The sequence below is a fragment of the Takifugu rubripes genome, chromosome 16, assembly GCF_901000725.2.
Source record: "Takifugu rubripes chromosome 16, fTakRub1.2, whole genome shotgun sequence".
NCBI classification, from domain to species: Eukaryota; Metazoa; Chordata; class Actinopteri; order Tetraodontiformes; family Tetraodontidae; genus Takifugu; species Takifugu rubripes.
The window spans coordinates 3,657,725-3,681,857 of NC_042300.1; the positions used below are offsets into that span (position 1 = coordinate 3,657,725).

Below are 24,133 nucleotides of genomic sequence, written 5' to 3' on the forward strand. Positions count from 1 at the left end.
CAAATTAAGGTGAGTAGCAGTGTATAAAGTTGAATGGGGAATAAAATGATCAGTACGACAGGTTGAATAATTGACATAACAATGTCGTACCATATTTCAAAAAAGCTCGTCAAAACCAAGCCTCATAAAAACATAAAAATGCTTTATATTCAGTTCACTCTACCAAACACCGTTCCTGGCAATATTCTTCCTAAATGTTCAGCTGTTAAATATGGATTTTTTTTAATTCAATGATTTTCTGTAATCATGTTTTACTTTCCAAAAATCCACATTTTTAACCGACCCGTCTCTGATTATTTTCAGGATTGTCACTCATTGTTCACGGTTCCACGTTGTGTCTTTTTATTTTGAAAATACTTGGCGGATGAAGGAAATTCGCCCGGGTTAAACCTGCAGGTCCGGGCTTCGGCTCGACTTCCACACTGCTGGCAGCGTGTGTGGAACACCTTGTTCCTGTCTTCCCGTCCGTTTGATCCGAAGAGATTGAATTAATTTTCAATTAGGCTCCATCACCCCCCCTCAATTTCATCGGATACCCCAGAACTGCGGTAGGAATTCGCCCTGCTGCTGTTGGCGAGGTTTTTGACTGATTTTTTTCGCGCAGCGTGTTCTTCACGTGGAGCCTCTCGGAGCTGTGAATCATCCATCAGTTTTCCGGTTGGCGCACAAGTAGAATCTCATTCACTATTTGAGGAAAAAAAACATGTCAAAAATGGCGAGTTTGATTCTGGAGGACGGGACGACTTTTAAGGGCCTCCTTTTTGGTGCAAACGCGTCGGTGTCCGGAGAAGTTGGTGAGTCGTTGGAACATTTTCCACAATTTTAATTTCTCATGTATCCTTTATTGATCCCATCGGAGCTGTTGCAAGTCGCACAATGCTGCAGACGCACTCCGTTATCTGTTTCAATAGTTCATAATTAAGGTTCGCCCAGATGTGCGCTTATTTAGTTGTAAAGCGCCTAAACTCTAATAACTGATCTCTTCTCCAGATACACACTTCATGTATAAACCTATACGTTTATATTTAATGGTGCGTACGGTATATGTCGTGGGGATATGTTCATGTTAACTACGTGTATAATTAGCTTTGATGACGGTGGACAGATTTGAGATATTGAAACCACCTCCGGATTCTGTTTAAGATTAGGCAACAGTTATTTTTGCTGACAAAGTAGATGAGAAAATGCATTTAAGAAGAAAAACACTGATTGCATAAATCATGTCTCGTATCCCTGAAGTCGTGCACAGCTCTTGTTGTGAGCCTTTATATTGTTGGAACCAGTTCCTTGTGTGCACAGTGATGGTCACCTATCATGATTCTATGAGTGAAACCCTTTTACATACAGTAGGTGGACCACCAGATCTGTGGGTGTGCACTGATGTGCACAGAGCAGCTTATTAAAAATGTGTGGGGAAATGATTCTGTGAAGATGTGGGTGCACATCTGATCGTCTAGCGACCCTGTTGAGGGCATGAACTTTCTGTGTGACGTTAAACTGAACTGGACGTAAAGACTGCTGACTGTTTTGTGTGTCCAGTGTTTCAGACGGGCATGGTGGGCTACCCAGAGGCTCTGACTGACCCATCCTATCGCTGCCAGCTGCTGACCCTCACCTACCCACTCGTGGGCAACTATGGTGTACCAAAGGATGAGGAGGGGGAGTTTGGACTGAGCAAGGTGGCTAGTTACTTTCTTTCTGTCACACTTTTCTTTGAAAAGGTAAATTTGCCATACCTACCGGGTCGTGTTTGTGTGTTTATGCTGCTTCTCTGTGTTTTGTTTTTTAGTGGTTCGAGTCGTCCCAGATCTACGCTGCTGCTCTGATCATTGGAGAGCTGTCAGAGAATCCCAGTCACTGGAGTTCAGTCAAGTCGCTGGACCAGTGGCTCAAAGAGCAAGGTGTTCCGGGATTACAAGGTCACGGACATCTTGATTATGACTTTACTAGATTGTAGGATAAAGTCCAACAATTAAAAAAAATCACACAAGTGGTTGAAAACGAAAAAGAAGCAAATGTAGCTTTTTAAAAATGTTGTATTTTGTAACTGCAGGAATCGACACACGCAGTCTGACAAAAAAGATCAGGGAGAAGGGGACCATGTTGGGGAAGCTGGTCGTGGATGGAACACCTGAGGAGACAGTTCCCTTTGATAATCCAGATGAGAGGAACCTGGTCCAGGAGGTCTCAATTAAGGTTTGTCAGCCAAATCCTGATATTCAAATCGATTATTAAAATCCTAGGTTTTCTTAAATAGGGTGAACTGATTGATTCAATTGAGAAACTTCGGTTTCTTCTCCATTGATCATCACCAGGAGCCCAGAGTTTTCAACCCTAGTGGAGGTTTGAGGATCACAGTGGTGGACTGTGGCATCAAGTACAACCAGATCCGCTGCCTGGCTCAGAGGGGAGCCCGTGTTACCGTCGTACCCTGGGACTACCCGCTGGACAGCGCAGGTCCGACAAACTGAAATGAAAGCTGCTTTGAAAAGTGCCCTGCCTTTACTGCGCACAGCTCCATCACCTTTGCATGTTTACGCTGTTGTTGCTTGTAGAATTTGATGGTCTGTTCGTCAGTAATGGTCCCGGGGACCCCCAGCTCTGTCAGGCCACCATCAACAACCTGAAAAAGGTGGTCTGTGTGGAACATCCAAAGCCTCTTTTTGGTATTTGTCTGGGACACCAGCTGCTGTCTTTGGTCATCGGATCCAAGACCTACAAGATGAAGTCAGTACAACTTTGAGGGGTTATTAAAGTAATGCTGAGCGTGCGCATGAAGCTAGTTATTTCTTATCTGGAACAATTTTACTGATAAATAACAAAACTATAAAGAATCAGAACATAAAATTAAACTGCTTGTTGAATGACATCATCTGTAGTTGTAGTTGAATTAACTGCGAGGTTTATCTCCTCTGTTACACCAAGTTGGCATTTTATTGTGTGAAAAAATGAAGCAGTCAGTGGTGAAAATCAGGCCTTCAAATGGGAAAAGTCAGATTGGTTTATGGATTTTTAGAATGAGGTTGAACTATGCCCTCAGTGACCCGAGTCAGGGAAGCTCCGCTGAAGTTGTGTAGGACGAACTTTCATGCCAACAGCAGCTTTGGGAGCGCGGTGGTGTGAACTCCAGAGCTTTGCTGATCTCAGCTGTCTGGGATCTCCTGTATGAGCAGAGTGCTGCAGTGTAATCTGTCCCTGTTGTGAAAAAGACTGAACAAACAAGAGAGACAAGGTTGCTCCCTCCACAGTCACATCTGTGGGGGGGGGGGTCTTTTCCCCTGAGACTCATCGGAAATTTTATCAGGCTCAGTGTGAAGGTCACAGTAGTCAGACACTGTTTCCCCTGCCCTGCTGGACTGTGTATTTGATGGTGTCATTTCAGCGGGATCAAAGAGATCATCACATTGTATTTGAGTAATGTGCTCCTTCACGTCTCTGCTGTGGACAAATTCATTAAAAATGTATTGTGGGCGCAGATGTTGAAAATCACATCCAGGTCTATGGGTCCCACCAGCTGAAGTTTTTCACCACTTGTTCAGGTACGGGAACCGTGGCCACAACCAACCGTGCATACACAAGGGAACAGATCGCTGCTTCATCACCAGCCAAAATCACGGCTTTGCTGTGGACCCTGCCTCACTGCCGGAGGACTGGGACGTCCTCTTCACCAACGCCAACGACCACACCAACGAGGGCATCATACACAACACAAAACCCCTGTTCAGGTTCAGGCAGCTGGCTGGATGAGTCAACAAAAAATGGTTTGTTTTTCAGTTTAATTTGATATGCTGCTTTCCTCCCCAGCGTTCAGTTCCATCCAGAACACAAGGCCGGCCCCACAGACCTGGTCAGCCTGTTTGACGTCTTCCTCAGCACTGTAAAAGACCACAAGGAGGGCAACGTTTCCAAATCCGGTACCCGTTACAGTATTTCAAATGCAGATCTTTGATTCATTTTATTATAATTTTTGTAGCATTGTTTCTTTGCAGCCCTGTAAATTCATTAGCACCATCATCTCTTTGTTGTAACATTTCCTGCTGGCAGTTGTCTCTTACAGGAAGAACAATAAACAACAAAATAACACCTCTCGTGTGTCATTTCATCAGTGAAGCAGCGTCTGATGGACCACCTCGTTTACCCGGATACCTTGAACCCTAATGAGGTAGTCCGACCCAAAAAGGTCTTAATCCTGGGCTCAGGAGGCCTGTCCATTGGCCAGGCCGGGGAATTTGACTACTCTGGCTCTCAGGTCTGTCTGGAATCCCCTCTGATAAGATTACTGCAGTGTTTTTGAAATGCAGGGAACAACTGCATGTTATGACTGGTTGGTTATAAATGTTCAAATGTGCATCTACAAGCTGCTAAATTTAAAAAAAACAAAACTAAAATATGATCATGAAAGAGCTTCAAATGATTGTGTTATTTGTGGTAGTTGATCTAATTTTGTTTTGTGTTTTAGGCTATTAAAGCTCTCAAGGAGGAGAACATCCAGACAGTGCTGATCAACCCCAACATCGCAACTGTCCAGACTTCTAAGGGGCTGGCTGACAAAGTCTATTTCCTGCCTATCACACCAGAGTATGTCACCCAGGTACGGATAGACTCTTTACACACGCTTTAAGTGACAAACATTTTATCTGGAAAAAGCACCTGAGATACAACATAAACATCTGCGTCTACTTCTTATATCCTGCCTGTACAACGTGCAAAATACACAAAAAGCTCTGCGAATGAAGCCGAGAAACTACAAATGTCAGTGTACAGTAAAGAGCTCTGAGTAATGCTCACTCACCTCAGTTTTGATTCTATCCCATTCTCAGATATCACACCTGCCCTTCCTTGTTCTCCTCAGGTGATAAAGAATGAGCGACCTGACGGTGTGTTGCTGACCTTCGGTGGTCAGACGGCCTTGAACTGCGGGGTGGAGCTCACCAAGCAGGGGATCCTGGAGAAGTATAAAGTCACGGTTCTGGGGACGCCAGTGGCCTCCATTGAGATGACCGAAGACAGGAAAATCTTTGTGGAGAAAATGGAAGAGATCAACGAACATGTGGCTCCCAGTGAAGCAGCACTGTCTGTGGAGCAGGTAAGGAGAAACAAGCTGGTTTATAACCTTTGCTCATTCTTCCATCAATGTTCTTCTGGAGCTCTGTGTTTCTATCTGTCCTGACCTCTGTTGTAGGCTGTCTCTGCCGCAGAACGTCTGGGCTACCCTGTTCTGGTCCGTTCAGCATTCGCTCTTGGAGGACTGGGTTCAGGCTTCGCCAACAACAGTGAGGAGCTTGTCACTTTGGTGACGTCAGCGTTTGCACACACATCACAGGTCCTGGTGGACAAATCACTCAAAGGCTGGAAGGAGATCGAGTATGAGGTTGTTCGAGATGCCTACGACAACTGCGTCACCGTGAGTAAAGACTTTAAAAATGACCGAGTTTGGAGAGTATCTGATGAATTTAACTTTTTCATGTTCGGTTAGATTAGAGGGTAAACACTGAGTAAAATCCTGCACATTCTGATTGCTTCTTCTCATTTAGGTGTGTAACATGGAGAACATCGACCCTCTGGGAATCCATACGGGAGAATCCATTGTGGTGGCGCCGAGTCAAACGCTCAATGACTATGAATATAACATGCTGAGGAACACGGCCATCAAAGTCATTAGACACCTCGGCATTGTTGGGGAGTGTAACATCCAGTATGCTCTGAACCCAGAGTCTGAGCAGGTACCAGCACAGAATAAATAACATCCAGTCATTCCTAATCTGCAGATTATTTCAAGTCTCCCTCCCCTGTTCGTAGTACTACATCATTGAGGTGAATGCTCGCCTATCGCGTAGCTCGGCCCTGGCGAGCAAGGCCACGGGTTATCCTTTAGCCTATGTCGCAGCTAAACTGGGTCTGGGCATCCCACTGCCCCAGCTGAAGTATGTCGTTATATCTCTTTACTTGTCAGTGCAAAGATTATTTTCTTCTTTTATATATTTTCCTGGTTGTTATTTTATTTAGGAACTCTGTGACCAACTCGACAACAGCCAACTTTGAGCCGAGTTTGGACTACTGTGTGGTGAAGGTGCCTCGCTGGGATCTCAGCAAGTTCCTCAGGGTTTCCACCAAGATAGGCAGCTCCATGAAGAGTGTTGGTAAGAGACGGTGACACATCAACACTCCTGTCTCCACATTTGCATAAAATCTATTTGATTGTGGACAGGTGAGGTGATGGCTATCGGCCGAAGCTTTGAGGAGGCCTTCCAGAAAGCTCTGAGGATGGTGGATGAGAACTGTGTCGGCTTCGATCACACCATCAAACCTGTTTCTGAAAAGGTAAATTAGTCTTAAGGCATCATGAATCAACATGACAGCATAGTTACAGGACAAACATGCTGCTTACAAATATAGTTATTTTGCTGCAAATATTGATTTTAATATCTAAATGTAATAAAATAATGCTATCTGAATAATTGTTTGTCTCCCAGGAGTTGCAGACGCCAACAGATAAGCGCATCTTTGTCCTGGCTGCAGCCTTCAGAGCTGGTTACACCGTGGACCAGCTGTACGAGCTAACTAAGATTGACCGCTGGTTCCTGCACAAGATGAAGAACATCACTGACCACGAGCGCTTGCTGGAGACTTACAACCAGGTGAGGCTGATCGTGTGTCGCTCATTTTTAATGTCCTCCTTACACGTCCCTTCTGTAAGCAGGACGAGAGCGCCATGCCTGCAGAGGTGATACTCAAAGCCAAGCAGCTCGGCTTCTCGGACAAGCAGATAGCGCTCGCTGTGCAGAGGTAACATTTTCTAATCATCTGCTCATTGCAAACCCGGTGTGAGGAGCTTCACTTGTCGTCCCCGTCTCCGTAAGGCCGAGTATTTTGATTTCACTTGCTGTATCGTGTTCTGGTTTGCAGCACTGAGCTTGTGGTGAGAAAGCTGCGTCATGAACGGTCCATCCTGCCCGTGGTGAAGCAGATCGACACGGTGGCCGCCGAGTGGCCTGCCTTCACCAACTACCTGTACCTGACATACCACGGTACAGAGAACGACCTGCATTTCAACGACCAGCACGTGATGGTGATCGGCTCAGGCGTCTACCGCATCGGCAGCAGCGTGGAGTTTGACTGGTGCGCAGTTGGATGCATCACTGAACTCAGGAAGGTCAGCCCACACAGTCTGGCTCAAGATCACATATACGGGGCTGAAGAGGCCCCAGAGCGAATCCCTGAGGTACACCCGTTTAGGGTGGTGACAGTTAGTGATGATTATTTTTTTCTTGTTGCCTTTTTTTGCAGATGGGCTATAAGACCATCATGGTGAACTATAACCCAGAAACTGTCAGTACAGACTACGACATGTGTGACCGTCTCTACTTTGACGAAATCTCCTTTGAGGTAAGACCTTACAGCTAGTTAGCGTCACACTGAAAAGAACCATTGTGAGGCTAGGACAGATTTTTAAGATTTCTGTGCTCAGGTGGTGATGGATATCTACGAGAGGGAGAATCCAGATGGAATAATCCTCTCTATGGGAGGCCAGCTGCCCAACAACATAGCCATGTCTCTGCACCGCCAGCAGTGCCGCATCCTGGGAACCTCGCCAGAGTTCATAGACAGTGCTGAGAACAGGTTTAAGTTCTCCCGCATGCTGGACACCATCGGGATCAGCCAACCACAGTGGAAGGAGCTCTCCGACACTGAAGTCAGCATCTTTGTTTTAGACTATCAACACTAGACTATCAAGCAAGTTTCTGCATCGCGTTTGTTCTCTCTGCAGTCTGCCATGAAGTTTTGTGAGACTGTGGGTTATCCATGCCTGGTCCGGCCCTCCTACGTTCTCAGTGGTGCAGCCATGAACGTTGCCTACGGTGACAGTGACCTGGAAAAGTACCTGAGCAGCGCTGTGGCCGTGTCCAAAGAACACCCGGTCGTCATCTCGAAATTCATACAGGAGGCCAAGGTTTGGAAAGGCATCTTTGAAAGTTCCTGCTGCTGAGGAGCTTTGGGAAAAATGATTTCCCTTTTCAGGAGATCGATGTAGATGCCGTAGCCTGCGACGGGGTGGTGATGGCCATCGCGATATCGGAGCATGTGGAGAATGCCGGCGTTCACTCGGGAGACGCCACTTTGGTGACGCCACCTCAGGACCTCAACCAGAAGACGATGGAGACGATCAAGATGATCGTCCACGCCATTGGTCAAGAGCTGCAGGTTACCGGACCGTTTAACCTGCAGCTGATTGCAAAGGTAAAAACAAGAGAAGGCTTTGAGAGGTTTTGCACTTGTGTTTTGACCTGTGATTTTCTGTCCACCAGGACGACCAGCTGAAGGTGATCGAGTGCAATGTTCGAGTCTCTCGCTCCTTCCCCTTCGTATCAAAGACCCTGGGTGTGGACCTGGTAGCTATGGCTACTCAGGCCATTATGGGGGAGGATGTTGAGCCCCTGGGCCTCATGGCAGGAAAGGGGATTGTTGGAGTCAAGGTAGGTGATCTGCCTGACACGGTTCACTCACTCAGTAGAGAACCAACTTGGAGCTTATCCAGCCACCACTCTGTGTGCCTCGTGTTCTCCAGGTTCCCCAGTTCTCCTTCTCTAGATTGGCTGGTGCTGACGTGGTGCTTGGTGTAGAGATGACCAGCACTGGGGAGGTGGCCTGCTTTGGGGAGAACAGATATGAGGCATATCTGAAAGCCATGCTCTCTACAGGCTTCAAGATCCCCAAAAAGAACATCCTGCTCTCCATTGGTAGCTATAAGGTACCAGCATGTGTTCCTCATTGTAAAAGCTTGATTTTTGAATAATGTCGCATATTAGATGCATTAATTGAAACAGACCTCCAAAAAATGTTTTATGATGGGTCTCTTTTTCTTAATGTTTTGCTTTTACTCATAATAAAAATCTCAGATATGTATTTTTTAAGATATTTATTTTTAATCTAAAGATGTATTTTGTTGATTTACATTGACAGAACAAAAGTGAGCTGCTGCCCACCGTTCAGGCCCTGGAGTCTCTGGGTTATGACCTGTACGCCAGTCTGGGAACTGCAGATTTCTACACGGAACATGGCGTCAAAGTAAAATATGCCTCCCGTAGAGTTGTTGTCCACACAGCAGCATCAGTCGTGACATTCACTGCATCAATAACGCGTTGAACATTAGTTTAGATGTTTAAACGGTTGAATCTGTCTGGTTTCAGGTGACAGCAGTCGATTGGCCGTTTGAGGAGGATGACAACGGGTGTCCGACCAAAGAGAAGCAACGCAGCATCATGAACTATCTGGAAGAGAATCACTTTGATCTGGTCATCAACCTGTCCATGAGGAACAGCGGAGGTCGGAGGCTCTCCTCGTTCGTCACCAAAGGTTACAGGACGAGGCGCATGGCGGTGGACTACTCCGTCCCGCTCATCATTGATATTAAATGCACCAAGCTCTTTGTTCAGGTCAGTTATTGACTGGTGACCAGTCCTGAGTCACTGGTTGGGATAGACTCCACCACCTCTGACCCCGACCTACCACGAATCTGTATGTTTTCAGGCTCTCCATCAGATCGGCAGTGCTCCACCAGTCAAGACTCACATTGACAGCATGACGTCTCAGAAGCTGGTCCGTCTGCCTGGTGAGCCATCAAAACACTATCAGAAGGCTGTTTTGTTGACGCTAAAAATATTAAATTTAAACACTTAAATAAATTGACAAGCCTACATTTTAAGGAATAACTCAGAACTGAATGTTGTGTTATCTTCAAATAACATTGAACTGAGTCTAATTAAAATGACCAGTTCTGATGACCATTAGAATCAAGATTCGCATCTTCATCTACTTCCTGTCTGGAGAAATTAGTCCCAGAATGATAAAATCTTTTGCGGTTGATTGTTAGGTCTGATCGACGTGCACGTGCACCTGCGGGAGCCTGGAGCCACACATAAGGAGGACTTCGCCTCTGGTACAGCAGCAGCTCTGGCTGGAGGAGTGACCCTGGTGTGCGCCATGCCCAACACGTCCCCCGCCATCACTGACCCCGCCACCCTGTCTCAGTTTCAGAAGGTACACACTTGTTTCGCTGCTAAAGTCTCTTTCATTTAGGGAAAAAAATTAACAGTGAAGCTGCATGTTTGTGGTTTTAGTTGGCCAAAGCAGGCAGTCGATGCGACTACGCCTTGTATGTGGGTGCCGCCTCCGACAATGCCGCCATCCTGCCGTCCATCGCCAGCCAGGCTGTTGGCCTGAAGATGTACCTGAATGACACGTACTCCACCCTGAAAATGGACAACGTGTCTCTGTGGATGGAGGTAGGTTTCCACAGTAACACAAAAGAAACCGAGACATCAGGTTGTCTTTCTTGTCTTCAGCTTTTCCAGTTTTCTGTGCTGCTTCATTCCGTTAAACTGTTGTTTTTTTTTTTGAAGCACTTTGAGATGTGGCCCAAGCACATGCCCATTGTCGCTCACGCCGAGAAGCAGACGGTCGCTGCCATCCTCATGGTGGCTCAGCTCTACCAGCGGCCAGTCCACATCTGCCATGTGGCCAAGAAGGAGGAGGTAAAACCAGATTTTCCTGGTTTTATGGTGCAAGAATGATCACAGATATCACAGATTTTCCTGGTTTTTCACAGATTTCAATCATCCGAGCGGCAAAGCAGAAAGGCATCCAGGTCACATGCGAGGTGGCGCCTCATCACCTCTTCCTCTGCGAGGATAATGTGGTGGAAATTGGCAACGGGCGAGCACAAGTGCGGCCCATGCTGGGCTCACGCGAGGACATGGAGGCGCTTTGGGAAAACCTCGACATCATCGACTGCTTCGCCACTGACCACGGTCAGCCAACGCACCACAAGAACCCACCTGATTAATAGTCCTTCAGACTGACTGTTGGTGTTGTCATTATTTGTGTGGCCTCTGTAGCTCCCCACTCTGTGGAAGAGAAGAACAGCAACAGTCCACCTCCAGGTTACCCTGGCCTGGAGACCATGCTGCCACTGCTCCTGACCGCTGTCAGCGACGGGCGTCTCACCCTGGACGATATCATCAAACGTCTGTACGATAACCCACGCAGGATTTTCAACTTGCCTGTCCAAGAAAACACTTACGTGGAGGTATGCGCGCTAACCTGGTGCTAACGCAGGGATGAGAGGATGTTATGAAATACTAACAACAGTTTGTGTTTTTCAGGTGGACCTGGAACAGGAGTGGGTGATCCCTCAGGCCATGCAGTTCACCAAGTCAAAGTGGACACCTTTCCAGGGGCTGAAGGTGAAGGGAAAGGTCCGCCGCGTGGTTCTGCGTGGAGAGGTGGCCTACATCGATGGCCAGGTTAGCAAAGAAACACAAAAGAGCACTTTTTACAGTTTACATGAATTTTTTTTTAAATTGTAGAACAAGTTTCTCATTCTTTGTGTCGGTTTCAGGTGTTGGTACCTCCAGGTTATGGTGACGACGTGAAGACGTGGTCATCCGTGCCGATTCTTCCTTCTGAACCTGTCAAAGAAACTCCCAGAGTAAATATTAAATGTCATTAAACAACAACAAGTGTAGAAGGCAAGTCACAACTTTGTTTTTGTCTGTTCTGTATGATGAAGACTCCAGAACGCCCTCGCCCGACTCCTCCCAGAGAAAGCTTGATCCGGACGAGAGCTCCCAGCCCTCGACGGGAGGGTCGCTACCTGCTGACGCCTCGCATCCACCGCTCCTCTGATCCAGGACTTCCTCCAGGTTCCACCTCTCATTTTTGTCTAGTGAAGTTTTAGTTGTTTGGTGCTGAATTACATCATTTCTCGCTCCCTGCAGAGCTGCTTGGAATTTCCCAGGCGATGGTCAGCGGTGGCGATGGGTACGGTCACCCTCCTCCTCTGTCCAGGCTGTTGTCCCCACAGTCAGGACCAGGACCTGCAGCTGTTTTGCAGGCATCCCACTTTCAGATGTCCCCTCTGCTGCACCCACTGGTTGGCCAGCACATCCTGACAGTCAGGCAGTTCAGCAAAGAACAGGTGCAGAGCACAGCCGGCATTACAATGCTCCATATTTGTGAGTGGGTTTATACGTTATTGTGCTGTTTTGTTTTTTTAAATTCCAGATCTCGCACCTCTTCAATGTTGCTCACACTCTGCGTTTGCTGGTTCAGAAGGAGCGGAGCCTGGACATCCTGAAGGTAGGCCATCTTTACAGGACTCTCCAGCAGAGGGCAGTGATGCACCATAACCCAAAACTTAATACAGTGGGACCTCTACTTACAAAATTAATTGGTTCCAGAAATTGTTTCGTAACCTGAAAATTACGTAAGTAGAGACGCGTTTTCCATGTAAATGCCCTAATCCGTTCCAAGCCCCCAAAAATTCGGACATAATTTTTTTTATAAATCATAAAAATGCATCAAAACATGTAACAAATACATGTTACAATTAGATTACCGCACAATAAATGTAGGAATTCAGTGCAAGGCTTCTCCAGGAACAAAATGAACTCTATTACAGGCTAATCTTACATTAGCCGTCAAAACTAGTAACGAACGTTAACACTTGTGGTAACAGCGCCATCTAATGGACAAACATACGAACACCCACAATAAATCCCGAAGACGACGAAGGCGACGCTGGGATACACACAAACGTGTACATATTGGCGTCCCTCCTAGCCAATGGGATGACGGGAAGATGCTAGGCGATAGCCAATGGCAGAGCAGCTACTAGCATGTTTGCATTCGCTAAACTCCGCGAGCCGCGAGTAGCAGTGGTAGTGTATTTTTGCCTTTCGTATCCTGAAATTTCTTTCGTAAGAGGAAATATTTTCCCGTTGAGACGTTTCGTAACCTGAAAATTCCGCATGTTGAGACGTTCGTAAGTAGAGGATCCACTGTACAGTATTTTATTATTTACCGGGTTACAGATATTTGATGTAATGTTAAATTTGATAAGTCACTGAAACCCCCATGCTATATAAATATAAGTTCATCCCACTTCACTGTCCAGGGTAAGGTGATGGCTTCCATGTTCTATGAGGTCAGCACTCGCACCAGTAGCTCCTTTTCAGCAGCCATGCAGCGACTGGGAGGCTCGGTGGTTCACTTTAGTGAATCCACTTCTTCCTCGCAAAAAGGAGAATCTCTGGCTGACTCTGTCCAGACCATGAGCTGCTACGCCGACGTCCTGGTGCTCCGACACCCAACGCCAGGAGCTGTAGAGGTGAGTGTCAGCATCTGTCTGCTCTCGCCAGGGTCCTGTAGTCGTTAATGTTAAAGTCTAAAGAGCACGAGGACAGATTCTAAGATTTTTGACAGGATCGATGTAGTTAATTTAGCAGTTTACTGTATTTGGATTATTACACTGAATACAGTCTTGCACCGCCCTCTACAGGCAAAAGTGTGGAATAATGGATCACTTCGCTAAAATTTTGTTTCTTGTGATTTAAAAACAGAATGATTTATCTTCTTAACTCTTTTGATGTGTTGTTTTTGTAACAGCATGGCTGTACTGTTGTCTCTCTGTGTTCAGAGTGCCTCACGTCAGTGTCGTAAACCGGTGATCAATGCTGGGGATGGCGTTGGGGAGCACCCAACCCAGGCGCTGCTGGATGTCTTCACCATCAGGGAAGAGCTGGGGACGGTCAACGGAATGACTGTGGGTGAACAGAGGATCCCTTAAAGTTACCCTAATTTCACAACAACTTATGTTGTCACATTGTTTCTGCGACAGATAACTATGGTGGGAGATCTGAAACACGGCCGTACTGTCCACTCCCTCGCCAAACTGCTCACACAGTACCGCATCACGCTGCGCTACGTGGCTCCCAAAAACCTCCATATGCCAGCAGAAATTATTGACTTCGTGGCTTCAAAGGGCATTAAACAGGTGTGTGTGTGTGTGTGTGTGTGTGTGTGTGTGTGTGTGTGTGTGTGTCAATTAGTAAATAAGTGATAGTGGGCAACCTGCACAGTGCTTCTCTTGATTTTGTTTTTGCGTGTCTTCTTGTTGCAGGAAGAGTTTGACAGCATCGAGGAGGCACTGCCTGAGACCGATGTGCTCTACATGACAAGAATCCAGAAGGAGAGGTTTGCATCTGAGGAAGAGTACAGGGCTGTGAGTAAAGTTTGATACAAGCTGTAATTCCTTGCAGCCCCTTTAGCTGCTAACTGATTCGATTAATGGTAATTTTGTTCTGTGATTCTTCTGTAAAGCCTGAACTATAATTTTGCAGTTTAATTTCTATAAATGTGATCACACATTAATCTAATCTTTTTGTTCATTCTCAGTGTTTTGGTCAGTTCATCCTGACTCCTCATATTATGACTGTTGCTAAGAAAAAGATGGTGGTGATGCATCCACTGCCCAGAGTCAATGAAATCAGGTGAGCTGACATCAGCAGCATCAACTGGGACACTTGGGTAGAGCAACATTAAATTGTTATTTTTATATTCTGCAATAAAGTTATTGTATTATAGTTGTTGCATGAGCAGCAATTCCAAAGTATTCCAAAACTCTTTAAAAGTCCCCAGTGTTGTTGACTTAAATTCAGTTTCATTTTAATAATATTTGCTATTTTGTCAGTTGGTGTTTTTGGAGAAAAGACTTGACTCGTCCTCTTTTCTTTCTTAGTGTGGAAGTGGACACAGACCCGAGGGCGGCTTACTTCCGTCAGGCAGAAAATGGGATGTATATCCGTATGGCCCTACTTGCCACCGTTCTGGGCAGATAGACAGACGTACACGCTGCAGACACGACAGGCAGCTTATCATGTGTGGAGTGATCTGTGTGGGATACACCGGCATTCCACATCTGTGGACCTTCAAAAAGTTATAAAGCTGTATTTAGTAACCTCATTTATCAATTCATTCCAATGTAAAGGTTTCCACCTTGGATCAGATACTGTTTTCTAAACTGACTTTAGATATGCTCTTTAAACCAATCAAGATTGTTTTTACTCTTGATGTTAGGGAAGCTTTGCCAGCAGCTGATGATCTTTTGTTACTGTCTTCACTACATGTTACAGCATCAATGTCCAGAAAACAACCAGTAACTGAAAATGGACCAATATACCTGGATTTTGGTTTAAGTGTACTTGTTGTTGCTGTCAGTGATTTGTGTTTTATTTTCCTATAAGAACCAGATGTCATCTAATTGTGGGTGAATATGAAGAAAATAAAGGAGGGACAAGCATTTCAGGTGGTGTTTTCTGCAGTAGCAGCTGTGTCAGTGTCACATTACCTAATTTCTGAATTGGTAAGAAATAAGTGATGCAACTATGCACATAAAAAGTTGCTCTGAGGGCTAAAAAAAAAAAGCTTTACCCTTGAGATTGTATCTGATTTAAATGGAAAGCTACCTTTACCGGATGACAAATTGGATCTTCCCCAATTCTTAATATTCTTTTACCTTCCTAATCATCTGCTGAACATAGTTTACTTATTTACAACCGTCTTACAACTTTATGGATAAATGATTTGTTTGTTTTGTTCATCGTCTGGTTGTTTCCTCGGAAATGGGGGATTTTTGGAAGGACCCTGAAGGCACCGCAGCTTCCTCTTTCACTTCCGGGAAGAACTCGGCCAATCAGCGCGCGCGTCCTCTGGCAGCGTCCGCCTGACGCGAACGCTGAGAAGCGGTCTGGTCAGCCGGTGCCGCTCGGCTAATATGGGCCTTAAAATTGGGAATTAAGACTTCAAACCAGATTTCTCTATGATCCAGACAATCATACGGCGAGATCTACACTGTTCTTTTCCAACAAGGTAAGACATTTCCACAAAACTTAAAGTAGTTAGCATGATGTTGGCTAACCGTGTGGTTGTCACAGTCGTGTCGGCAGAACTCCATTCATAGAACTGTCGGGTTAAATTTAAGAGTCCTAAGACGGTACTGATTTACTACGGGCCAGACATTAAATGAACATAAGCATTGTGTATATGCAGGTTTTAGTGCGTGTCATTATAGCGTTGAATAAAAGCACAGCGCTACATTATAAACAGGGCGGTGGCGTATTGTTGCTGCCCGGGTTTGTCCTTGTGTCGGGAGAAGGGCTGAACCCGCTACTGGTGTTCCGAATAAACCTTAGAATACTTTAACCTTTTGGTTTAACCTAAGGTAGCCAATAAATCGCCGTAACGATTAATTGAATCATTTAAAAAGAGCTTCAGTCTATTTTCGGCGCTACCGGGGCTAACAGGTTAGCATGTAGCTCGATCAGGTGCCGACGTGCGTAATTCTGAACATTTAGTCAGTCCAAAACCGCTCTGAAATGTTGCAATTCTAAACTATTACCGGATCTCATTGCGTCCACTATTAGGACTATTAGCAGGATAGTCTGGATTAGGAAAGAGAGACGTAACAAGGGAAGCTATAGTCGGGAAATCTTGTTTAATAAGGCTTAAATGCTCCCGGTAATATTTATTTATGAACGGACGACAGTAAAATAGGAAGAACTGTGGGTGCGGAGAGATTAGCGAAGGATTACAGCTCCACAAGGACAGACAGACGCCCATGACGCGGCTTCGTCCTCCCGAATCCAGGCCTGTTTCCTCCCGGACCTCCATCCCCGCCACAGGTCGCAGAAACGGTTCCAGACTGACCCCGAACCCCCTCAGGGGGTTCAGTGAAAACGCTCCTCGGGTCAACTCGGTGACCGCAGTCATGAGATGATGAAGATGGTTGCAGCATCAAAGAAACTTGGTTCCTGTCTTTGAAGATTGCTGCAGCATCAAAGAAACTTGGTTCCTGTCTTTGAAGGTGGCCGTAGCATCAGACAGTTGACTCCTGCCTTTCATGGAAGCTGCAGCATCAAAGAAATTTGGTTCCTATCTTTGAAGATTGCTGCAGCATCAAAGAAACTTGGTTCTTGTCTTTGAAGGTGGCTGCAGCATCAGACAGTTGGTTCCTGTCTTTCATGGTAGCTGCAGCATCAAAGAAACTTGGTTCTTGTCTTTGAAGATTGCTGCAGCATCAAAGAAACTTGGTTCCTGTCTTTGAAGGTGGCTGCAGCATCAAAGAAACTTGGTTCCTGTCTTTGAAGATTGCTGCAGCATCAAAGAAACTTGGTTCCTGTCTTTGAAGGTGGCTGCAGCATCAAAGAAACTTGGTTCCTGTCTTTGAAGATTGCTGCAGCATCAAAGAAACTTGGTTCCTGTCTTTGAAGGTGGCTGCAGCATCAAAGAAACTTGGTTCCTGTCTTTCATAGTGGCTAGCACAGCAACGTCGCTTCTTGTTCCTGACACAGAAGGAGCGGCAATAACGTCTGAGGACGTTGTGGCCATCATCATTAACTCCAGTCCTGCCAACCAGATGGGTCCATCTTGTAAATTAAAAAAGAGTTCCACGGGAGTTTAATCCACAAACGTTGGTAGTTTGTTTTCCTTTCTGGGAATGTAAAGTAATAATTGTTCCAGCCTCTTTCTCGCTGATTTTAGTTCAGACTTTATTTTCATCTACAATTTAACACTCAACAACACAAACCTCAGTGAAATTGTATTTTTAGAGTCGACACCCTCAGTTCTGATGAACCTTTGCTAATTTGTGTATTTTTAGCACCGATCTGATCAGTCAGGCCTTTGACGTCTTTAAACGTGAAGATTCCTTTCTAAAAATACTCTACCAACTGTCTAAATATGGACCAAAGTAGCAGAAATAGTCCTTTCTTACTGGTCTTTATGGTTGGTTTGTCATATATTGGGGTCTCAAACTGGTTAATTGTGAGCAGCAGGGTTTTCTGTGCAAGATGAGCACAATGTTCAACAATATGTGAGAGCTGATAAATGGAGTTGAATATGTGCACTTGGTTACCCTGGAAACAGTCAGGATGATGGTGAAACGTGTGTGAATGAGCTCTGCTGCATCTGGTTGGTGCGTTACTGGGCTTCTGTCTTCAGGTGAACCAGAGGACCTGTCAAATCCGGTTTCAGTGGACAAATGATGGTGCTGCCATACATGATGGTGCTGCCTTAAAGCTGCTGGGGGCTCCTTGTTGTCCAACAGGAGGCTCTTCTCTAACTGGCCGTGTGAATGATGCAAAGCTGCTTTTCTGCTGCTCTGCTGACCTGCAGGTCAGGTTTTCCACGGCTGCATAAATCAAACACATGCCAGGAGCTCTGGAGAAACGTTGAGTATGGATACGTGATGGGCTTCTGCCTCACAACCTTCTGCATTTGTGCTTTTCACCTGGAGCTTTGCAGACTTTATATATATTCTTTTCAAGCACCTTCTTAAGAATGATGATTTAATATATCACAATTTATGACTGTAAGGCCGATCAAAATGAATTATGATCACTTATATTTAAAGAGTATCTTGTGTGTTTTTCATGCAAAACTCCAAACTTCATACTAGTGGACTCAAAAACAGACTGAAAAACGTCCGACTCTCAAGGATTTCCTGGGATTTCCTTTTCTCAAGGGTCTTTTCCAGCTCCGGTTTAGGAATATTGGCAGTGTGACTTCATCACATGTTGTGAGCACATTTGTGTGTGTGTGTGTGTGTGTGTGTGTGTGTGTGTGTGTGTGTGTGTGTGTGTGTGTGCGTGCGTGCGTGCGTGCGTGCGTGCGTGCGTGCGTGTGTGTGTGTACACAGCTCTCTCTGGTAATCTGTGAGATCAGCAAAACATAATCTCCTTTAATCAACGACCCACACAGCATTATTGGTATGTCTGAATGTGTGTCTGACACCAAAGTGAAAAGATTTAGCTTTGATGTCACTGTTAGTGGCGAGGGGAAATAAAAATAATAATAACGTGTGTGTGTGTGTGTGTGTGTGTGTTAGTTAAACAGGGCTGAATTAGGAATCCTCCCTCTGAGCTGTGGTTCACTTGGGTGATGAAAGAGGAACCGTCTGGCCTCTAGACCGATGCTGTGGGTTTAAATCCACTCTGAATTCATTCTTTGCTCATAAATTTAATCTTTGGTCAGAATAAAGCTGCCTGAAACACAGCCAGACCACAGACACCAAAATGAGCCGTCGGTAATCTGAAGCAAGTCAGCACATAAAAATCAGCAGATCTTCCATCGCTTTAGCCCAGCAGAGATGGCGTCCAAGTACCTGGTCCAGGACCGTTTCTAGACTCAGCACACTCACTCACACTCACTCACACACACACACACACACTCTCACACTCTGCAGTGCCAGTGGTTTATTCAGGGATTAATGCTTTAATCCCAGAGGAGGCTGAAGGGACAGAAACCATCTTTCTTCTCCTTCTGGAGATTCTTGAGCTCCAGATCATTAAAGTTGTGTATCAGACCTAAACATTTTTCCACATCCGCGCTCTCAGATTCCACTCATTTGGACTGAGACAGAAGTTCTGGGCTTTGAAGCTCAGTTTTTCCACCTTTAAAGCCTTTTTTTTTTTTTTTAAATCTCTGCACAATGGTGTCAGGCTGCTCCTGTGGTCAACAGCAGGGACGGTCCACTCATGCCAAAACTGTCCAATTATGTCGGTTCTTCTCCGCTGACAGAGGTGAGCCATGGCTGAACCCAACGCGGCACGTCCCCAGAGGAAGATGTCCACGGCTGGGGAGAGCGTGTACAAGGTGCTAGGCCTGGAAAAAGGTGCGTCGGCGGAGGACATCAAGAAAGCTTACAGGTGTGTGTTATTAGCTCCTCCCCAGTGGGCCGGCTGGCCACGTTCCTGCTCTTTCAGTGTTTTCTAAACCCCCAAATCCTGATAAAGTCTGGACAATAAGTAGAGGGACGCATTCCTCAGCATTTTTCTGCCTGCACGAGAGGAGACAAGTCAAACAGAACGGAGCTGCTAACCCAGGAGACATCTGTCTTCTGTTCCGTTAAGCTAACGGTTGTCTCTGGCGTCTCCTCTCACTTTCTCTTTACAGGAAGTTGGCGCTGAAATATCACCCGGATAAGAACCCAGACAACCCAGAGGCGGCGGAGAAGTTTAAGGAGATTAACAACGCCAACTCCATCCTGAACGATGAGGCCAAGAGGAGGATCTACGACGAGTACGGCTCCATGGGCCTTTACGTGTCTGAGCAGTTTGGAGAGGAGAGCGTCAAATATTACTTCCTCATGTCCAAGTGGTGGTTTAAGGTGGGTCGGGGCGACACAACACAATATTAGATCTCTAGTGCTCCTCTGTTTCCATGGAAACTGACAGAAATGCACAAAACATACAGAAAGCGCAATCAGGGTGGATTGTGGGATGTGGAGTTCTGAAGTTGTAACTGTGCTGCAGGGCCTGGTTCTCTGCTGCACGTTGTTCACGTGCTGCTGCTGTTGCTGCTGCTGCTGCTTCTGCTGCGGGAAGTGCAAACCACCCGACGACGACGAGAACTACCAGTACGTGGACCCCGAGGACCTGGAGGCCCAGATCAGAGCAGAGCAGGACGATGGTGAGCTCCCGTTTGGGCCGCGTGACGCGCCCTTTCGATGACTCGACTGTTGTTGATGGTGTGGCGTTAGCAGCCGTGGCCGAAGGCCCCCGTTTCATAAGGGCAGCACAAACACGTGCACGTGGGGCTGAAAGAACTATTCAAGAAGGAAGATTTCTTCAGTTTTCCTCCAGGCCACAAAGGAGACGAAAGTGGAGCCTTTAAATGCTTCTGTTGCTAATCTCGTTCTTCTTCTCTTGTGTTTGATTATCGGAGCACGAGAACAAGTGCACGTTGGTGTTCTCTCTAAAGCTGCCGGCAGAAACACCAGTTAAACAGACACATCCGTCCATGTAAATGTGGCAGGATGTGGGTTACAGCTCAACAAATCCTCCTTTTGTCTGCCACCTTGTTGAAGTTTACCTGCTGATCACTGGGTGGCGCTCATAGAGCATTGGAACTACACTACCCACAATCCCACAGTGTGCAGCTCAGGCTGTGTCTCCTCACTCGGACGTGGGGAGTGTAGTTCTTTGTGAAATGGTGTTAAAATCCTCCTTGGAGGGTTTATTAACTGTATCCTGAGCAGCTTCCTCAGAGGTCAGAGGTCAGGTTCTCAGGGTGTTTTCATGCTCCAGCAGGTTGCACAGTTATCATAGACCAGCCTACATCTAACGTGGGCCTGAACAGCCCAGAAGGTCAGAGTCAGCCGATCCCGCTGGCCATGGTGGCGAGCAGCCCTGCAGGCGAGGAGCACTCTGGAGACGCCCTCCCAGAGTCCCAGTGACTCGTAAGAGCCCCCTCCTCTAATCTGAATGTCCTCCTCTTGTTGTGCCTGGCTCATCTCACGCATCATCATAACCCGCCCCCACGCCGCCGCCGTCCAATCATCCGTCCCTGTTTGTTTTGTCCCGGTCACGTGACCGCTCAGAACCCGAGCATGGCCGAATGATGGATGCCGTTCGCCTTCTCGCGCTGACCCGACGAGCTTCTTCTGCTTTAACATCTTCATCCACTTCATCATCGTCGTGTCACTCACAGCCCGTTTAGCTTCACCTTAACAAGCCCGGCGATACTTTAGAACCTCACGGAGCCTCCGGGTTCTGTGGGTTCTAGAGGGACTGGAGCTGTGGGAAGGTTGAACTCATTGGCTGTCGTTTGTTCTCCTCCAGGAAAGTGACCACCTCCATGTTCCTGGAGCAGCAGAAGCAGGTCGGTGGCCGCTGGGATGTTTCAGACGCCGTTGTTGCTCCAGAAATAACCTGACCTCCACCTTCCTTCCCTCCTTCCTTCCTTCCTTCCTTCCTTCCTTCCTTCCTTCCTTCCTTCCTTCCTTCCTCCCTCTGCAGCTCGTTATGATCCAGCCACCCAGCCTGCTGCCAGAGCCACGGAGATCCAGAAGCCCCCAGTCGGGGCCCACCCCTCAATCCTGACCCAACAGAACCCACCCGCTCCAGCCACTGGACAGCGCCTGTAAGCATCCCTTCAGCTTCGCCTCTTTGGGCCCGGAGCAGAAGAAGGACTCGCTGTCCTCCTCATCCTCCCATTAACACCAGTAAGGATGTGATTCTGGACCGAGGGAACCCAGAGTGGGCAGAATCCGGCCCCCAGCACCCCGACCAGTCTTCCTTTATTTAACTCTGCTTCTCCTCACAGGAGCCCTTTTCTACATTTCACCTTGTTTTGTACAGAGACCTTTGTCTTCTCCACAGCTGGGCCCTGCTCCAGCAGCTGGATCCAGTTCCTGCGTTAGGACCGGATCAGTGTCACATGACCTCCGTCTGGTTTGAACCAGGCAGGAGGAGGAACCTTCTGTTGTCCTGCAGAAACTCATGAGGTTTAAAGTTGAACCTCACAGATCCGTCGGTCCCCCCCCCCACTGTACCGCATGACACAATACCCTGATCCGGACCCAACCCGGGGTCTGCACCAGTACCATCCGGAGAACCCCCCACCCCGCCAGATGCCACACATGCCAAAATCATGGGATCTATTTTCTGCTGTTGAGCTGCAGACCTGAAGCAGCTCAGTGAGCCTCCTGCTGTCGGTGGTTCGGTTCTGGTCCATCATTCAGGTCTCTCTTTAATTTTAAGCCTCCAGTAGAGCCCAGAAACAATATTAAAGGACTTTTAATTTATTTGGTCTAGGCCCTAAGATTTTACCGTTGGAACCAAGAGTCTGGTCCAGGGGTGGTCTTGGTCCAGAACCAACTGTGACTGTGTGAGGAACTTTGAGGCCCAGTTTGGGCTACTGGTAATTTAGAAGTTTAAATTCAGGAAGCCCAGAAAGCTCTTTTCCTACTGATATTTCAGTCTTGAACAAACCAACCAGAATCCTGGTGTCTGCTTAAGGTACCAGAACCATCCTCCAGCTATTTAAGGCCTAGTGGCGCTGATGGACCAGCTTCCTGAGAGCAGCCGGTTCCACCGGAGTCCTGGTCATTTCAACCTCCTCCGCTCCACCTGACGCTGACGTGCCTTCACTGTCCGTGTTGTCGCATGCTCTCGGGACACCACCTGAACCTGGATCAGCCGAACCGGAACCACCAGAGAGCATTTATGAGGAACATCTTTTCACCTTTTTGCTAATTTGCTGCGTTAATTGAAGCTAAATTAAATCCATGTCAGCGTCACAGGCTGGTTGGAGCCTGATAACGAATTCTGGTGGCTGGTTTTGTGGGTTTGGGTCGCAGGTGACCGGTTGTTGGAGTGATGGTTCTACACCAACACTTTTGACAGTTTCTTTTTCTAATTCTGAAACACAACATGAATCTGCAAAACTGCGTCCACCAGATCGGACCTGGGGGCCATTCTCTGCTACGCTAACTTTAGCAAATCTCTGGACCTGGGTTTTAAAAAGTTCTAGTTCTGATACACAAACCAGGCGTCGGCGTCAGACCAGCAACCAAACCAGCTCCCGTTAATCTCCATTTTTATCTCTCACTCTGCATGTTCCCGACCTGGAAAGATCGGACTTCTCGTTATCACAATTCATCTTTGATTTTCTTACACATGTGAAATCCACCATGGAAGACTGAAATAAAATTATTTATTATTTTTGTAGCTCTTCTAAATGATCCTAAAAGAGGAAAATGAATCCTGGTTCTTGTTTGGTTAACTCAAAACCTAAGGCTGAACATCATTTTTTAAAAATTTGAATGACAGAAATATGATTTTAAATGTGGCGTCACGGTTTGAATGACCTGCGCTAACCTGTTAGCTTCATCCTCAGTTTTGTCAGAGCAGTTAGCATCGAGCTAACGGAGGCGCTCCAACAAAAGTCAACATTTCTGTTGTGACTGCCATAAAATGTGAACTGTGCATGTAGTGATGGAAGTTCTGTCGCTCACCGCGGTGGTTCCTGTGGACCACCTGTAAACAACTGTTGTGAAAAGCAGCCAAATAAAAACGGGGGATTTTTGTAAAGTTCCTGTCTTCATTTGTCTTAAATGAACATTTCTGCCTTGACATATTTAGGACATATGAGCAGTTCATTTTACTGTTTCGTCGTCAACAAATTGCTGAACATTTTGTTCGGAGCAGAAAAATGTGACCTGTTTTCTAGAAACCTGCCGCATTGTTTAAAAAGAAGAGAATTTCATTTGTTCTGTCAAGGTCTTGACCAGTTCCAGGAACTTGGGTCCAGTTTCAAAGGGCCTTTGTGGCCTGTCATGGTCACGGTCACAGGGCGTTGGAAAACCTGCTGCAGGTCTGCCTCCCAGTGTTAAAGACGGGTGTCTAACGGGGACACTGGCGTTGGCGTGAACCTGGTCAGCGCACATGAGCAGAAGCCTGAGTGCCGTGAACAGACCCGCATGCTGACTCTGCAGCAGGAACCCTTAAATAGC

General features: G+C 46.6%; 2 protein-coding genes across 6 annotated transcripts; both read left to right on the forward strand.

The window, feature by feature from the left end:
* The first annotated feature begins 407 nt into the window (after positions 1-407).
* cad (carbamoyl-phosphate synthetase 2, aspartate transcarbamylase, and dihydroorotase) lies at positions 408-15,139 on the forward strand. Its single transcript, XM_003971392.3, has 44 exons — positions 408-794; positions 1,540-1,679; positions 1,790-1,919; positions 2,054-2,196; positions 2,316-2,457; positions 2,556-2,727; positions 3,540-3,725; positions 3,805-3,914; positions 4,107-4,249; positions 4,460-4,591; positions 4,853-5,086; positions 5,183-5,404; positions 5,535-5,723; positions 5,800-5,924; positions 6,007-6,140; positions 6,209-6,321; positions 6,474-6,638; positions 6,701-6,786; positions 6,907-7,153; positions 7,288-7,386; positions 7,469-7,693; positions 7,769-7,951; positions 8,020-8,238; positions 8,307-8,474; positions 8,567-8,749; positions 8,962-9,066; positions 9,189-9,434; positions 9,529-9,610; positions 9,872-10,038; positions 10,119-10,283; positions 10,401-10,532; positions 10,607-10,808; positions 10,896-11,086; positions 11,163-11,303; positions 11,399-11,488; positions 11,570-11,702; positions 11,778-11,977; positions 12,064-12,138; positions 12,956-13,168; positions 13,478-13,603; positions 13,679-13,834; positions 13,961-14,062; positions 14,236-14,330; positions 14,579-15,139. The coding sequence occupies exons 1-44, from the start codon at positions 704-706 to the stop codon at positions 14,676-14,678; spliced, it is 6,702 nt and encodes a 2,233-aa protein (XP_003971441.2). The 5' UTR covers positions 408-703; the 3' UTR covers positions 14,679-15,139.
* A 386-nt stretch (positions 15,140-15,525) lies between these two features.
* dnajc5ga (DnaJ (Hsp40) homolog, subfamily C, member 5 gamma a) lies at positions 15,526-23,711 on the forward strand. Of its 5 annotated transcripts, XR_003891355.1 has the most exons (8): positions 15,526-15,708; positions 19,417-19,544; positions 19,792-20,005; positions 20,151-20,307; positions 20,925-21,076; positions 21,459-21,498; positions 21,636-21,841; positions 21,943-23,711. XR_003891355.1 is itself a non-coding variant. In XM_011611771.2 (7 exons), the coding sequence occupies exons 2-5, from the start codon at positions 19,426-19,428 to the stop codon at positions 21,071-21,073; spliced, it is 639 nt and encodes a 212-aa protein (XP_011610073.2). In that variant the 5' UTR covers positions 15,526-15,708; positions 19,417-19,425; the 3' UTR covers positions 21,074-21,076; positions 21,459-21,498; positions 21,636-23,711. The 5 variants fall into 5 exon arrangements, 4 of the variants coding, with proteins under 4 accessions (XP_011610073.2, XP_003971440.2, XP_011610074.1 ...); XM_011611771.2 differs by having other exon boundaries at positions 21,636-23,711; XM_003971391.3 differs by having other exon boundaries at positions 20,928-21,076; positions 21,636-23,711.
* The last annotated feature ends 422 nt before the right edge of the window (positions 23,712-24,133 follow it).

Bases quoted from the DNA above. Each gene is read 5' to 3' on its own strand.
- cad (XM_003971392.3), top strand. From the start codon at position 704: ATGTCAAAAATGGCGAGTTTGATTCTGGAGGACGGGACGACTTTTAAG. The intron at 11,978-12,063 runs GTGCAGAGCACA...TTTAAATTCCAG, and splicing joins GGCAGTTCAGCAAAGAACAG to ATCTCGCACCTCTTCAATGT. The intron at 13,835-13,960 runs GTGTGTGTGTGT...TTCTTGTTGCAG, and splicing joins CTTCAAAGGGCATTAAACAG to GAAGAGTTTGACAGCATCGA.
- dnajc5ga (XM_011611771.2), top strand. From the start codon at position 19,426: ATGGCTGAACCCAACGCGGCACGTCCCCAGAGGAAGATGTCCACGGCT. The intron at 19,545-19,791 runs GTGTGTGTTATT...TTCTCTTTACAG, and splicing joins GACATCAAGAAAGCTTACAG to GAAGTTGGCGCTGAAATATC. The intron at 20,308-20,924 runs GTGAGCTCCCGT...TTCATGCTCCAG, and splicing joins CAGAGCAGAGCAGGACGATG to CAGGTTGCACAGTTATCATA.